At 52.2% G+C, this 16,718-nt stretch overlaps 1 protein-coding gene across 3 annotated transcripts in view; it reads left to right on the top strand.

Annotated features, from left to right (window-relative positions):
* NOS1 (nitric oxide synthase 1) overlaps positions 1-15,739 on the top strand; it is a 59,033-nt gene extending 43,294 nt beyond the window's left edge. For all 3 annotated transcript variants that reach the window (XM_030500349.1, XM_030500348.1, XM_030500350.1), the window contains 11 exons: positions 140-278; positions 1,058-1,136; positions 1,711-1,904; positions 2,540-2,709; positions 2,905-3,115; positions 3,868-3,955; positions 4,233-4,354; positions 4,904-5,052; positions 5,611-5,805; positions 6,929-7,047; positions 8,313-15,739. In XM_030500349.1, the coding sequence (XP_030356209.1) occupies positions 140-278; positions 1,058-1,136; positions 1,711-1,904; positions 2,540-2,709; positions 2,905-3,115; positions 3,868-3,955; positions 4,233-4,354; positions 4,904-5,052; positions 5,611-5,805; positions 6,929-7,047; positions 8,313-8,328 (1,482 nt within the window). In that variant the 3' untranslated portion in view covers positions 8,329-15,739. The remainder of the gene's footprint in view (positions 1-139; positions 279-1,057; positions 1,137-1,710; positions 1,905-2,539; positions 2,710-2,904; positions 3,116-3,867; positions 3,956-4,232; positions 4,355-4,903; positions 5,053-5,610; positions 5,806-6,928; positions 7,048-8,312) is intronic.
* The last annotated feature ends 979 nt before the right edge of the window (positions 15,740-16,718 follow it).

The raw sequence follows: 16,718 nt of genomic DNA, 5'->3' as shown, positions 1-16,718 counted from the left end.
CCACTGAGGTAGCTGTACACTGCTGGGGGCTCCTTCTTCATGTGTTGGCTAAGGTGGGTTGGGACAAGGGGCTTATGGAGCTCAGCTGGAAGGGCCGCGGGCAGCAGAGAGGTGCCTGAGAGCCCGGTGTGTGCTGCAGGCAGCGTGCGACGTGTTCTGCGTGGGGGACGACGTCAACATCGAGAAAGCAAACAACTCCCTCATCAGCAATGACCGGAGCTGGAAGAGGAGCAAGTTTCGCCTCACCTACGTGGCCGAGGCCCCGGAGCTCACACAAGGTATGAAGATGGGGTCACCACAGAGGGCTCTGAGCATGGGGCAGGGGGAGGAGAAGACAGAGTGGGCTCAAGTGAGGGTCAAACCTCCTTACTTTATGTTAAATTCCCAGTATTTCAGTCTTACCTTTCCCCTCCACCACATGCCCAAGGAGCAGTTTGTAATGGTCTCAGGCCCCTCTGCCTGGCCCCTGTGTGTGTCTGTAACAGAGATGTTGGGCTATGATCTGCTCTCCCTCCTCCTGACCCCATTTTTGAAGCAAAGAGCTGGCAACCTGGGCGCATTCCAAGCTCTCTTCGTGTCCAAATGCCGTTCGGCCGAGCGCTGCGATGCAATGGCAGGTCCAGCCCAGCGGCACCTGGCCTCTCAGCATGGCTCCTGCAGCTGAGGATCTGCCGCACTGCCTTTGCTCTTCCCAAATTCAGGCTCTTTGCTACCAGCCAGGTGGTGCTGGCAGTGAGAGGTGTATGTCTGCACGTGAGGGCTCGGCCCCCATGCCTCGTGAGGGCTGTTTTGGGGTCCTCCTTGGTCACTAACAAAACGGATGTGTGTTTGGTCCTCCCTTGGGGTCTCTGATCCCCTGGGCTCACTGAAGCTTTGGAGGAGATGGGGGCAGTGGGGTGGTGGAGCCCATGGTCTGCTCGCTGGGGCTGGCACCGACCAGCTCCAGTCTGAAGGGCTGAACCTGCAGCAGCAGCCGCCAACAGCTTTGCAGTAGCCAGAAGCCTCCTGCCTTGGCCACGCTCTGCTGCGTTGCTTCACTGGCTCTTCTCCTCTGCAGGACTGTACAGCATCCACAAAAAGCGTGTCTATGCAGCCCGGCTTATCACGCGCCAGAACCTGCAGAGTCCCAAGTCCAGGTAGGAGACAGAGGAGCTGAACGCACTCATGGTGCACCCAAGCATCCATGCACACTTCACCCCTGAATGTCCCATGGGTACCAGCTTTGTGCTAATTCTGACCAAGGTTGGAAGTCACATGAACCCAGTGAAGGGTGTTCCCTGCCTGATGGAAGGGATGGAACAATGGGTGGCCGCACTTGTGGAGTGCAAAGAAAGGATATTTGGCACTGGAACCAGTTGCCAAAGAAGTGGTGAATGGAGCAACCTGCTCTAATGGAAGGTGTCCCTGCCCATGACAGGCAGTTGGAACTGGATGATCTTAAGGTCTTTTTCAACCCAAACCATTCTGTGATTCTATGATAAAATATCTGAAGCAAGAAGTTAAACTGTTTTTTCCCTTTTAAAAACTCCCTGAGGGTGAATCAGCAGCGCTGCAATGTCCTTTCTAGCTCCCTGCTGTGACTTTGGTGGAGCACCAGGGCTTGGACACCCCACCACTGCCCAGCACATGCCACAGCTTTTGAGGCCAGAGCTCAGCGGCTCCCTGAAGGACTCCTCCAAACACATCCTGCTCTTCCTCCTTTCCCTGTAGCCGCCTGACGATCTTCGTGCGCCTCCACACCAATGGCCACCAGGAACTGCAGTACCTGCCCGGGGACCACCTCGGAGTGTTTCCAGGGAATCATGAAGACTTGGTCAATGCCCTGATCGACAGGCTTGAAGATGCCCCTCCAGCCAACCAGGTGGTGAAGGTGGAGCTTCTGGAGGAGAGGAGCACAGCTCTAGGTAACCAGGGTCACCTCAGTGTAGAGAGGATCTCTCTTCCCTTTGCCCATCCCCTTGCAGCAGTTCTTGTAGCTCCTCAGAAAGGTAGGTGGCCCCCAGGATATATAATTTCCCATCTCACTGCTGTGTTTGGCTGGTTGGGAGCACCTCCTTCAACCTTCCTCTGCCCAGGGCCATTGCTCATCTGCACTTGGGATGTAGAGCAAGAGTCTGACAGGTGAGCAGGGCCCTGCAGAAAATACTTCTTTATTCTTCAGGAAAATTAAAGGTGTTTATGGAAAGAGCAATGTCTGGGACCAGAAAAAAGAGTTAAGGGATCTTGATGGACCATCCTAACACTATATTTTAGGGATGGATCTGCTATCCTACTGCCATGAACAGTGTAACAGGAGACAGAAGAGTAGTAACTGTGGAGCATCAGACTGACATTTATGCTCATTGTACAGCATCTTACTTGTAGCATGACAATATCTCATTGACTAGTGGAAGGTCCCACTACCTGTGGCAGGGGATTGGAACTGGATAAGCTTTAAGGTCCCTTTCGACCCAGACCAGGCTGGGATTCTGTGTGATTTATCCACCTTGGCTCTCACACTCAGCTGATCCCATGGTTGTGCTCAATTGTCTCCTGGCAGGTGTCATCAGTAACTGGACAGATGAGAACCGTGTCCCACCATGCACCATCTTCCAAGCTTTTAAGTACTATTTGGACATCACCACCCCTCCCACACCCCTGTTGCTGCAGCAGTTTGCTTTGTTGGCCACCAGTGACAAGGAGAAGAAACGTCTGCAGGTCCTTAGCAAGGTAAAGCCTCAGATCCCAAGCCCCAAGTTCTTTAAGGCCCTGGGGACAACCACAACCCCAGGGCATTCTCATCCCACACTACCACTCACATCAGCTTTGCCACAGGCCTGGTGAGATATTGGTTGAGGCACCTGGCTTGGAAGAGGTCGATGCTACAGCTCTCTCCTCCCTCCTTCCCTATTTTCCTGGCTGCAGGGCTTGCAGGAGTATGAGGAATGGAAGTGGTCCAAGAACCCCACCATCGTGGAGGTGCTGGAGGAGTTCCCCTCGGTGCAGATGCCCTCCACACTGCTGCTCACACAGCTCCCTCTCCTCCAACCACGTTACTACTCCATCAGCTCCTCCCCAGAAATGTACCCAGGCGAGGTCCACCTCACCGTGGCAGTGGTCTCCTACCGCACGAGAGGTACAGTGCTCATGCAGGGGTCAGTGGGGACAGGCTTGGTGTGGGGAGCAGGGGAAAAGCGTTAGCACATGGGCAATACCACAAGGTCTTTGCTAGAGATATGCTGTTGCAAAACCTTTCTACCTGCTGCAGTGACCAGATTCCTTCAACCCATGACACTCCTGTCCCACATTATGGAGAATGGTCATCCATCAAAGGGCAGCGTATTACAGATCTGGGTCAGGGCCCAGCAACAGACTAGCCACGGCAGCTCCAAGCTCCATGTAGGCTCATGTGTGCCCACACCAAAGTCCACATTGTCACCAGCTGAATTTCTGTACCTGTGGAAGCACTGATGTGTCCAAGCAGCCGTGGTCATGCTGCAGATGGACACGAAGGATGTCGGTGGCTAATCATTTGGGGCTGCCATGGAAGGCTTGTGTCTGGAAGCACCATAACATGATGCTGCTTCTGCCAAAAATGACCAAAGAGAAGTTGGGTGCTTCCTAAGTATTGTGGAGGTTCAGCTATCCCAGGGCTAGGTCCCGAGTGAACTCAGGTAGCTCCACAGAGGGATCCAAGTGCCAAACTTCTATCAAGTTCATGGAGAATCCATTCAAGTCATGATCATGGAAAATCCATTCTATGATTCTATGAGGATGAATGCAGAGATATTAATGCTTCGGTGAAGTGTTCATGTGGGATGCAGCAGGGATCCAACTGGAGTAGTTGGCTGGTGTGTCAAGTACAGACCTCCTTCTCTCGCCTCCTAGATGGAGAAGGACCGATCCACCACGGAGTCTGCTCCTCCTGGCTCAATCGGATACAGACCGATGAAGTAGTGCCCTGTTTTGTAAGAGGGTAAGTGGTCACACAAGGCAAAGGCTGAAAAAGGTGGGGTGAGGACCCTTGAAGCATGAGCTCTTTGCCCTCAGATCTTTGCAAAGCACTGAGGGTGAGGAGAAAACAGGGCTGGATTGGTGATAAAATGGGTTCCTCTTGTTCTGCACCAAAATGTTGCTCTCTGGGATTTCATCTTGGTTTTAGCTCTCCCTCTCCGGGTGTCTCACCTTGTTGTGGGCAGAGGCGAGGGAGGGAGCATCCTGCTGGGGTTTAACTGTGTCTTCAATGTGTGCAGTGCACCCGGGTTCCACCTGCCCCAGGACCCCCAGGTGCCCTGTATCCTCATCGGGCCCGGCACAGGCATCGCCCCTTTCCGCAGCTTCTGGCAGCAGCGGCTCTTCGAAATCCAGCACAAAGGTGGGTCCACGCTTGTTCCTCCTCTTTCTGTGCTTAGGAACCCTGTGCTGGTGGCATGGGGATGGGAATGGGGGTCCAGCCACCCTAGCAGAGGCCAAGGGCTTCTTGAAGCAGCAGCTGGCCCAAGTGCAGGCTTGGAGGTCAGCCCAAACTCCCAAACCAAACTCCATGAGAATCCTCCTGCACAGCTTTGCAAGTTTCTGTGGCAGTACTACAGTGCTGGTGTTGGTTTTTAGAGCTCATTTAATGTACATTTATGTAAAATACACATTTTTCATGGATTGTTTAGACCATTTAGGGAAAGAAAGTTTAATTTATCCCCCAAAGCTAGCACAAGCATCCCTGTGTGTGACCCAGGCCATGCACTGGCTCAAGTTGTGCATCACCTTCCTCCCTGTGGGTCTTCCCTCCTTCCCAGTTTGGCCAGGGTAGGCTCCCAGCAGTGTTGTGCAGGATTCTGGGGCTGCTGGCGGATCTGGAGAGAGGTGGCTTGCAGAAAGAGGGTATTGGTGGTCCCCAGGCTAACTGCTTCCCCCATCTCCCCCCCAGGTCTGAAGCCTTGTCCCATGGTGCTGGTGTTTGGCTGTCGGCAGTCCAGGATTGACCACATTTACAAAGAGGAGACACTCTTTGCCAAAACCCAAGGTGTCTTCAGAGAGCTGTACACAGCCTACTCCCGGGAACCGGACAAACCAAAGGTGCATGGTGGGCTCTGCTCCAGTCCTAGTGTGCAGCCATGGCCAGCCAGCACGCTGTGCAGATGCTGCTTCCTTGGCCACAGCAGCTCATGCCCTGGGGTGCTCTGGTTGTTTAAGTGTGCAGGATTGTGCCCTCCCTACTGCAGCCTCTCATCCCTGCACCAGCCTGAATGTGTGCCCACATTGCTCATGCTTTGCCCTGGGGGCAGATGGGAGGGGAAAGGCACATTTTCCCAAGGAGCTGGGCAAGGAGGGATGTCACCCGGTGGGGTGGCACAGAGACAGCACAAATAACTGGTCCAAATTCCCACCACCACCGCCCTGAGCAGGTCTAGCAATGAGATATATGGTGGAGGTGTGAAAATGCAAGAGCAAAACGATGCTTTGCTGCTTTCCCCGTCTCTTGCTTATCATTGTGGGTGCTGCAGGCATGCTGTCCCAAAGCGATGGTCACACTGTGGTACTGCCTGGTGCACACAAACCTGTCCACTGCACTCAGGTAGGTGGGGCTGAGGAGCTGGAGTTAATCTCACCTCCCACCTCCTCCTCCTCCCTCAGAAATACGTGCAGGACGTGTTACAGGAGCAGCTGGCCCAAACTGTGTTCAAAGCACTGAAGGAGCAGGGAGGCCACATCTATGTCTGCGGGGATGTCACCATGGCCGGGGACGTCCTCAAGACGGTGCAGCGCATCGTGAGGCAGCAGGGCCAGCTCTCGGTGGAGGAGGCAGGAGCCTTCATCAGCAAGCTGCGGGTGAGTAGTGCCTGCACCACAAGACACTGTGTGACCTGTTGCCATGGGCACTGCACCTGATGCCTCCCCCTGCAGAGCAGGCAGTGCAGGGTGATGGGTGCTGCGGGGGGATAGCGGCTCCCACCCATGCTGCTGCATCGGGCAAAGATGGGAGCATGACCTTACAGAGCTTTGGGTGCACAGTGGAAGTCACTTTGCTTTGCTGCAGCTCCCTCAGCTCCTGTGATGAGCCTGCTGCTGTGCTGAGTACTGGTATAAGCTCTGTTGGGCACCCTTGGTAGCCCAGGCAGGGCTTGTTCACCTTGCTAAGTCCCCTGTATCCCCCTCATCACTGCAGCAATCTAACAGAGAAGTTTGTGGGTCATAGAATCATCAAAAGGTTTGGGTTGGAAGGGATCTTAAAGCTCCTCCAGTTCCAACCCCTGCCATGGGCAGGGACACCTTCCACTAGAGCAGGTTGCTCCAAGCCCCTGTGTCCAACCTGGCCTTGAACACTGCCAGGGATGGGGCAGCCACAGCTTCTCTGGGCACCCTGCGCCAGCGCCTCAGCACCCTCACAGTGGGTCCCCCCTCCCCAAATCTCCTCTGTCTGTGCGCCTGGCTGGACAATGCTCCTCAGCAAACAGGTTGCTGCAGATGTTGCAGCTGAAGCATAGATGAGCTCAGTCTGGGACACAGGCCAAAGGACGAATGCTTGAATGGCTCTGCTTCTCCATAAGAGGATAACTCAGCCTGATTCCTCTGGGACTGCCGCTTCTGAACCAGGTGCCCACACTCCATCCAGGAGCTGAGGGAGCCTAGAGCTATGTTTCTAGCTGGTTTACAACCAGCTCTCACACACAGGCTGCCCTCAGGCTACTTGTCCCCTTGACGGCCAGGGTTGCCAGCAGATGAGGAGGTCTAATGCAGTGCGGAGCACCACCACTGCCCCACAGCGTGACCTTGGGAAGGTCACTTCACCTCCCTGCTTGTCCCTGCCCCTCTGCCCTGCCCGTCCCTCCAGACAGAACATGTGCTGTGTACTTGGTACCTGCCCACAACACGGAGCTTTGTGGTGCCGCAGCAACACAACTGTTTGTAAACACTCTTTATTCCCGCTGCCCCTCTCCCATCCGTGTTTCAGGATGACAGCCGGTACCACGAGGATATTTTTGGAGTCACCCTGCGCACGTATGAAGTGACTAACCGCCTTAGATCTGAGTCGATTGCATTCATTGAGGAGAGCAAAAAAGACACGGATGAGTGAGTTGACACGTTTATTTTAACCCCTGCAATTGCCTCCCAAGCATGTGTGGGATGGGGAAGAGAGCTTTAACTTCTGCACTCGTGTGATCCTTCTTGTTGCAGAGGATGAGAAAAGGCATTTGGGTTTGCACTGGAAGCAGAGGCTGCTGCCTCACAGTCTCCGAAATAGCTGTTACCTTGCTAGGACAAATGTGCCAGTGGCCTTCCCGGGTTATTGCACCCACTGGACCAATGTGCTCAGACCTGACAATTGTATCTAAATGATAATGTAAAGGGAAAGAATCCTGTCCATTGCCTTCCTCTGCCCCCCTGCCAGGAAGGTTTCGTTGAATAATAGCATCATAGACTGGTTTGGGTTGGAAGGGACCTTAAGATCTTCTAGTCCATCCCCCTGCCAGGAGCAGGGACACCTTCCACTAGAGCAGGTTGCTCCAAGCCCCTGTGTCCAACCTGGCCTTGAACACTGCCAGGGATGGGGCAGCCACAGCTTCTCTGGGCACCCTGTGCCAGCGCCTCAGCACCCTCACAGGGAAGAATTTGTTTCCAATATCTAATCTAACTCTCCCCTGTTTAAATTTAAAGCCATTAATTTAAAGCTTGCAGGACCATGGGTGGTCTCCCCAGCTCCAATGCTGCTTGTGTGGGTCCCTGGCTGGCCCAAAGGATGCAGGCAGCAGGTACCCACAGTGGGAGAAGTCTCCAAGCTGCTGCATGCCCCCTTAGGAAAGATCTAGAGACTTTTCTTTCCACTGTTGCAAAAACAAGCAAGAGAAGTAGAAAACCTTGACATTTGCTCTGTTTGTTTCAGCTCTACCATGTCCTGCCATTTGCTCAGCTCAGTCGTGGTGGGATTTTCCCTGGCTGAGCAGAAGGATTATTTAGGATAAAGGATGGGCAGCTGCATGGATCTTCCTCCTTGTCCTGGCCCTCAGTAACCTGAGTTGCAAATCCCTTCCCTGCCCTCCTGGCTGTGCCATGTAGTGCCCCGCTGACCTGGAGTGGGTTTCCCAATATCCATGAGATTGAGTAGGAATTTTTCTCCAACGCAGCACATACTCTGGGATCTGCACTGGATACAGAATGCCTCAGTTTCCCACCTGTAGGTCGGGATAAAGGTTATCTACTTGTCCACTTTAACCAGCTGCGAAAGGCACTGTAAATTCCTGTCTACTACATGGTCCCTGGGAAGGTCCTTAGTCAGAGCGTTCAGCTGCTCCTCAGTGCTCCCGCTAAGCCCAGCCTTTCTTCCCTTTCCTTTGCAGGGTTTTCTGCTCCTAACTGGACCCTTCACCCCAAGGGGATGCCAAACCAGTCCCAGCTCCTGCTGCCCCCTCCAGCCGGAGGGTTTTGTATTTCACGGACACGGTGGCTCCTTTTCCACGGGGAACTGCCCATGGAAAGCGCTCTGTCTCTCGTCCTGTCGTTGTGTCCTGATGATGATGATGATGATTTTTATTTCCTTATCTTCCTCTTTCTCTTGCTCTTGTCCTGTGGCCATTTCTTTTCACCCCCTTTCCCTTCCCTTGATTTCCCTACTGAAGTACGATGGCTTTATAACCTGCAGTGGCTCTTAACAGAACTCCACATTTCTCCTTCTCATGAGGGCATTTTGCAGCTGCATGAAATCACCTTTGTGATCATCCACATTTTGGTGTTCAGTGGGACAGCAGAGGTGGCAGGGGCTGGGCAATGGCTACATCTTGTTGCTTGACCAGAGCTCTCCCTTTCCCCAGCTTGGGGCTTGGCTGAATCCTTGCATTTTCATGGCTTTCCTTTGGACTTGTACAGCCCTGGGCATATGCCTGAAGCTGGGGCAGATGATTTGCGATGCCCTCGTGCCTACGAACTTGGTTCACCCCCAAGCAGCCTGGATACAAGTGTTGTTTTGATCCCAAGGGTGGGATGTCTCTGATTGACGTCATGATTTCTCCTAAATGGACTCTGTGCTACGTTTGCCTCCTTCTCTGCTCCCTGTTGTCCACGAGCCTCTCCTTTTGCTTAATCCCCACTTTTGCTGGCATGAGTCCTCCCACAGAGGAGCAAACATCAAACACACAGGCTGGTGTGTGTGCTAGGGAAAAACTCATGCCAATGACTGCTGCTTGGCCAGGCTGTCCTCTGGAGGGCTTTACAGGAGATGCATGACCTGCTGGAATGATGCTGGTGGAAAAGATTGGGGGACTGGCTGCATTCCAGAGCTTTGCATGCTGTGAACGTGTGAACCCTCTCCCAGGTGAGACTGAAAAGCCATGAGGATGGGAGAGAAGCAGCTCCAACCCCACTGCAAGAGGCATCTCATATTTGGAAGGCAGCACTTGGAGGGTTACAGAGGCTCCTGCTCCTTGGTGAGGATGTGCTGACTGAGGACTCTTGAAAGCCCAAAGACAGAATCATCTCCACCTTAGCGCAGTCTCATGAGCAGTGCTGGGACAGCAGAGCCCTGCCTCTTCCACACCTTCAGGAGCAGAAAGTGCCAGCACAGAGTGACTTGAGAAATGCATGTGGCACCTTGGTGACAAGTCAGTCCCCTCTGTAGTCTCTGTACCAGCTGCCAGCGGCACAAGCTGTGTCTGCCGGGACATCTCCCGTGAGAAGGGAGGTGAGATGGGCTGCAAAGATGCTGCATGACTCTGGGTTCTGGCACACTCACACCTCAGCCCTGCTGCAAAAGCCTGGCCCCAGAAGCAATCTGTTAACACAATCACAGGAAGGTATCGTCCCTCTAACAGAGAAAAGCTGTCTGCAAGGTAAAGCATCCGTGACCTTGTGTGTCCTTCCTCTCCTCTTCCCTTCCTCACCCTGGAGAAGGTTTGTCCTCCCTCATTGCCAGGACAAGGACAGCAGAGCGTGGCTGCAGGTTTTGCTGGAGGCAGGGATATGGGGTTGGCAGATCTAGGAGGTGCCCATCCTTTCCTCCTGCCTTTGCTCTGATGAACTCTATGCTGATGCTTCTATGGAGCAAAACACCAAAACTGATGACAGCAGAGGGCTTGTCCAGGAGCTGCAATGGTGAGCTTGCTTTCAGAGGGCAGAGAGTAGCTGTCCTAAGTCAAAGTCAGAACAAAAAGCTGCAGGAGGTTTGCTACTCTCCCAGCCCATAGTACAAGCTGAGCTGGCTCCCCTGGCCCCAGGCTGAGCTGTTATCCCCAACCTGAGCCAGGACCTCCTGCTCTTCCCTTGCCATGTTTCCCCGTGCCGTGATCATCTTCTGCAGCCTTGACACCCTGAATGCTTGAAACAGCTCCAACCCCAAATCCAGGAGCAAAAGGCACTGAATTGAGATCCAAGTCTCGGTTTTGCTGGTCCCAGCAGAGTGGTGTAAAATACGAATGTATGCTGCCACGCTGTGGCCAGAGCAGGGTTTGGAGCCGGGTGTGAGGCCAGGTTTGTGTCATTGCCTGGGGACTTTGTCACCTGGAGGTGAAAGCAGGACAGGAAAGGAAAAAGGGCAGCCCATGTTCCACCTCTGTGGGTTGTGCCTTAATCCCAGGGCAGGCAATGGGACAGGGGAGCTGGGTCCCTTTGCTGTCTGTGGAAGACAGCCCTAGAGCTGTGAACATAGAACAAGCCTGGTCCTAACCCCCAGTCCTGTGGCTGCAGAAGCAGAGCTAAAGAAGAAAAATCAAACTCATCCCCTTCTTTTGGGAGATTTGATTGTGGCTCTAGATTTTGTGCTCTGGTTCTCCTTTCAGTAGAAGGAGTGATGCAACCTGAAGAGGAAGTAGTGCCCAAAGAAATGCCCTTGTCTTCATCTTCTTCCCAGCTCATCCTGTGCTGCTGGCAGTTAGTTTTCTCCTGTCCTGCCTTCTGCCTGTATTGCCTCCCATCTGACAGACATATTGCTGCTGGAGTCTGTGTCTGAGATGAACTGACTTGCTTTCCCTGCACCCTGAAGCTTCCTACCTCCATCTCCCCCTTCCACCCAAGCTGTCAGTGAAAGCAGTGGGGAAGCACAGTGGAGAAGGGAATGGGGCATGTGCCTTGCCTTCGGCGGGATCTGCACAGGGGCCTTTGTCACAGACAGCCAGAGCCCCCTCAAGTTCAACAGGCATCGGGTAGGTGAGTCCTTCAGAGCCCTTTGGAAGGGAAATGCTGTTTCAGGGGCAGCCTCTTTGCCTGGCCCTGGAGAAGAAACACCCTCCCTGCCATGAAGGTCCGTGACTGCAGTTCATATGTCCCCCAGGGCTCTGGGCTGCCTCTCTGCTCCCTCTGCTTGAGATGGACCATTTGCTCCTCACAAGCTGTACCACTGGGAATTTTGATTCACTGGTATTTGTTGACTCAGTCTCAGACGTCTCAACTTCTCCTCCATCCTCTCACCCGCAGGGGCTTTGCACTCCCCTCGTGCTTCATTTTCTCCTACAGCAAAGGAGAAAATCAACTTGGGGATCTGCTTTATCATTCCGCAAATACGGCTCTTCCACCAGTTGTCTAGACTCTGCTCGTCTTGGTGTGACATTTCTGATGTGTGGCTGTAGCTACAATAGCTCTGGCATGGATAAGCAGCAGAGAGCGAGATGGGGTCAGCCACAGAGTAGTGCTGTGAGCTGCTCCAGGTGTCATGGATGAGGGGTTGTGCCTCCTGGGCACTTGGTTCACAGATCTGTCACCTCCGGGTGCCTGCTGCCCATCCAGGCTCCTGCATAGCCCTACACGGTTCCTGAGGTGGGGGGTGCTGGGCCTGATGACACCCAGCCTGATCCAGTGCCCGAGTTCCTCTCCTGGAGGATGTCCACCACCAGCACTGCCTGTTTTGAGCAGCTCTGCTCCATTTTTGCTCCCCACATATTAAACATAAAGAGGGTCTTCTCTAAACAGGAGATGTGATTTTCAAGACACCATGAAGTGAGGGGTTTTTTTGACAAAGATTTTAATTCATAAGTCCTTCAAATGTCCACAGAAAGTTATTACCTGAGCTTGAAAACTCATGGGAAATGATTCTCAGTTTTTCCAACCTGCTGTGTCCACTAGCAGGGAAAAATAAGTTGTTCATTCAGTGCAAGGATGTCTACTGCCTGCGTTGTTGATGACTTCAAAGGTTTCATCTCCCCAGAAGGACTGCCTGGGAGTTTGTTGTTGTTCTGTTTATGAGATTCAGCAGGAAAATAATGAGACTTCTGCCCTCAGAAGCACACTCACGAAGATGACTCCACGATCGTTGCTGGGTGGGCCTGAGATCATTGAACTTACAGGAACTGAGCCAGTCATGTCCATACTGGCCAGAGAAACGGGTCTGGGCTGTCCATGCTCCCTGTGCCATCCTGTGCCTACACATCCCAGGGGCGAGCAGGGGACTCTCTTTACTCCCAGAGCAGTGTGAGCCAATGTGTCCGTGCAACACAACTTGCAGTTGCGTCCTGAATGATTGCACCCATGCAGAAGAGGAGATGGGAAGAGATAAGAGCTGCTTGAACCTGTGCCCAGCCTGACTGCGATTACTCCGTTTGCTCCTTTACTGTTAGTATGCGATGCCTCTCACCCCATTCCAGGCTGTATCCCGTGCTCCCTTTACCACTTCCCTCTGGAGATCCCTCCTTTCTCAGCCCTGCCTGCCCAGCCAAAGGTGCAGTGAGCTGCTTGGCAAGGGTGAGTCCTGGGAATGGCGACAGACTTGCAGTGCCTTGTGCTGGGAAGAGACTGCTGTACCCGCGCTGCCCTCCTGTTCCTGCTCTCTCCAGAGATGCTCCTTATCCAGAGAGACTTGAGGCTGAGAGGAACAGTGACTTCAATTGACAAGTGAAATTCTTGATGGGCAAACTGCCCCCGGGATGACTGAGAGCAAACCTACAGCCCTGCTCTGCATTTAATCTCCCAGTGATGGGGTTTGATAGGGATATGGAGGCAGTGCAAGGTGTGGGTGAAAACTGGACACCAGCTTCTGCAAGCAACACGGGTCTGTGAACACCTACCACGTACTGGAGACCATGGTTTTATTAAGCTGGCAGCAGGAGGAGAGTGTGTGTTTGTGGTTGAAGCCTCATGGACTTGCAGCAAGCCCAAGCCAAAGCTGCTGCCTCCCAACTTATGACCACTGAAGCTGTTCACTCCTCTGATTCATACCTGTGGGGGAGCTGCAGAGAGTTCCCAGTGCTTTTTGGAAGGAGAATTTTTATGCTCAAAACTAGATTTTGTTCCTGTTTTCACTGGGGACAAGCTCTCAGCTTCAGAATTGCTCTGATAACTTTGCAATCGCTTTGATAGTTCCAGAGGGGAGCACAGTCCCTTTACAGAACAGATGGAGACACATTTTCAGGACCATTCCACTTTGCTGTAACTCTGGTTTTGGTATAATGATTTCTTCTGCTGTAACAGGAGGGACAAATTTGGCCAGTGCTGAATGCTCTTGAAAACTGTATTCCTGAACTTGGATCCGAGTCCTCCCAGATACAAAACACCTTCCACACGCTTCGGTGGCACTGGGGATTTCAGCAGCTTGCAGGATCAGGCTTTCACAGCAGCAGCAGTTTCATGGTGGCAGTGATTTTGTGTGTGTCAATCTGCACTTGCCTGCAATGCATGACTCTAGTGATCCATTTGAAATCTCCCCTCAACAGGGAGATCTGAGCTCTAGCTTCTTCCATATGGCTGTGTGTATTTAGTAGGAAATCAGGGGAGTGGGAGAAAGCTAATGAGATTGCTGCTTTAAAGCACTTGGTTCCACAAGTAAAACACACCTTACCAGAGGCCAACATCGGCTTGCTTTTAGCATGGGTAACTCATGAAATATTTAATCATTGTGATGCAGATACACCTTTTTCCTGCTGTGCCAGGAATGAAGTAGACTAGAAAGGCTTGGCCTCCACCCCTACAGATGTTTGGCTGTGATGGAAGTTTGAACCATTGAAATCACAGGGGAAAATAACAGCCAAGCAAACAAAACCCAATAGATTGTGAGTCCACAGCGGAGCGGCCACAGCTTGTTCAGCAGTGGGAGCACCTCACTGTGAGGGCTGCTGCTTTCCTGCCTTATCCATCTTCCTACCTGGCCAGATTTCAGGGAGAGAGGACGGAGGAAGCACTTCAAAAGCAAGGCATTCGAACCAGTGAGTCTTGCCCCAAGCATCCCTCATTGGGCAGGAGCCCACAGGCCAAGGCTTTGCAGCTACTCCTTGCTACCATGGCGGGGAAGTGGGTGAATAACACTGGGCAAAGCATTTTATTTCCATGACTATTCTTAATACTTAAAAAATTTAAAGGCTAAATACTGAAAGAGATGGTGTAAAAGAGCAACAGATTTGGGGCTTCTTTTTGATGCTTTGTTTTCATGTGTCGGTTTCGGGTAGGGAAAGCCAACAAAAAGTGTATCAGATTGTTTTGGATTCAATCACATATTTTGTTCTCACAAGAATTGCTAACAGAGGTTTAAAGATTTTCCAAGGGCAACAAAACTGCCTTAATACATATTCAGCTTCAACAAGAGACATTAATGCTACTTGCTTCTGAGCCTGCTTTATTCTCTTTCTCTCTGTGTGATTGTGGCATGGAATCATGTCTTGACAAAATACGTTTTACAATACTCGACAGGATGTCCGCAAACAGAAGATGGTGTTTCAGCATCTCCCCGTGCACAGCATTGAAGTGATGGCTTTGAAGCCAGTGAAATTCAATGCCCAGTTTCTGCTTTGCTAGAATTCTACACAATAGGCAAATGTCCACAATTCCTAAGGTTAAACGTGCTCTGCTGCCTTGAGATGCCTTCAAAAAGCCCTGGGATTCATATGCTGAAAAGAGCTTGAGAATAGATTCCCTGGTCTGCAGCACCATCCCCAGCTCTTCCAGAGTGTGCACAATTCCTCAGGCAGCAGATGAACAGAGGAAAATGACTTTCAGCCAGGACTCGTTGCTTTTTAGATTGCATGCAGTTAGAAACATGAGTTCTGCCAGCCACCCAGGGAATGTGATATTCAGTGCCAATTCATCTTTGTAATAGGAACAGGGACGTAGTCCCTCGATTCCCTTAGGCACCTTTGAAAAGCATAAGCCTCAAAGGTTGGTTTGGATTAGTTTTTCTCCTGGTGGCCTTTTTCCCTCATGCCATGATGAGAAAGGGGACTGGTCTGTGAAGGGTGGCAGCTTTGGGGCAGGCACCTCCCCAACTTTCCATGGCAGAGGTTTCCTAAACCTCTTCTCAACGTCTTCAGATGTGGGTAAATTCTGCTGTGCTAGAAGGGACTCCAACCTCTCGCTGCTCTCTGGTCCTCCTGCTCCTCCCTCCCCTCCTCATGTCACTGTGCCTTCATTTGGTTTATCAAATGATGCCATGATTTAACACTGGCACGTTGTCTTTACTCTCACTTCGCATCCCATAAGACAGGTATGTGTGGAGGTGGGGTGTGTAGCTTATTTTGTAGCTTTTCATGTGATCCTGAGGTAGGTTTCTTCTGAAGAGTAAAGGGGTGAGGACAGTGGGAGGAGGGATGGATGAGCTGGTGTTGTATTTGATCATACCAGTGCTTTAAGTGGTTTCAAACATGGTTTTCCCCTACCTCTGAGCTCTCAATGCTGCTAAAATCTCTGCCATTCGTACAATGTACTCCAGCCCCCTCTCTCGGACTGACTCTGGCTCTGTTTGCAAGATATCCACATTGTTCTAAAGCATGCACCTCTTTCTGTATAGTTCCGATCTTCTGATTTTATGGAATACTTATGCCTGTTTGCATTACAGTCAAAATAAAAAAGTGAACTAAAACCCAGCAGACCTCGTTCTTCTCTTATCACCAAGGTTTTAACGCTGGAATGGCTCTGCTGATGTCTTAGTGTTGCTCTGGTTCGCTACCTGTAATGCCAGGACACTATAAATAGCACGGTGGCGTCAATCAGCAGTATCTATTTATCATCAAGACACAAACACCTTCTTGTAAGGTTACCTGAGTCACAGCATGACAGGTTTCACATCATTTATACCATGTCCCTCAGGAAAATGCCACAGCCAGACAAGGAGGGATGTTTGCACATAATCCAGGGCAGCTTTTGATGCTGGAGCTGGAGGAACACAGCAGCAGAGCTCCAGGCAGGACCTAAGAGACCTGAGCAAAGAGAATGGCTGCATGTGGCCAGGACAGTGAACCAGAAGTGTGGGCATGGCTTTTTACATGGGGAGGTAGCATGTTGTTGCACAGGGGTACGAATCTGCCTTTATTTAAACAGACATCCTGGTGCCCCCTGAAGAGCAGCACGACATGGATGTGATCGGGACAGAAAGATCCTCAGTTTCCTGCTAGGAGCAGGTGAGAGGATGAAGGGATCCATGTGCAGGAGTGAGGGGATGCTCCCCCGGCAAGCCCTGCAGGGCCGGGCTGGAGAGAGGAACGTGGCCACAGTGTTATCTGGTACATGGAGGTGGTTTTACCTCAGACATTGCTGCAGTTATACCTCAGGCAGGGCAGCGGTGTGACCCTGGACACCGTGATGGTCTCGCCTCAGCCATGGCAGCGGTGTCACCTCAGACATCACTACGCCGTTACCCCGGGCAGGGCAGCAGACACCATGGTGTCACCTCACACGCCATGCCGGGGTTACCTCAGTCCCCGCGGGGGTGCCACGGCCGCCATGGCGGCGGCATTACCTCGGGTGCCACCTCAGCTATAGAGGCGGCGCCACCTCAGGCATGGACTAACGCGCAGCCATGGCGGCAGCGGTACCCCACATAACGCAGACCCTGTGAGCCG

The sequence above is a fragment of the Strigops habroptila genome, chromosome 11 (assembly GCF_004027225.2).
Source record: "Strigops habroptila isolate Jane chromosome 11, bStrHab1.2.pri, whole genome shotgun sequence".
Taxonomy (NCBI): domain Eukaryota; kingdom Metazoa; phylum Chordata; class Aves; order Psittaciformes; family Psittacidae; genus Strigops; species Strigops habroptila.
This window is presented reverse-complemented; position numbering and strand designations above follow the sequence as displayed.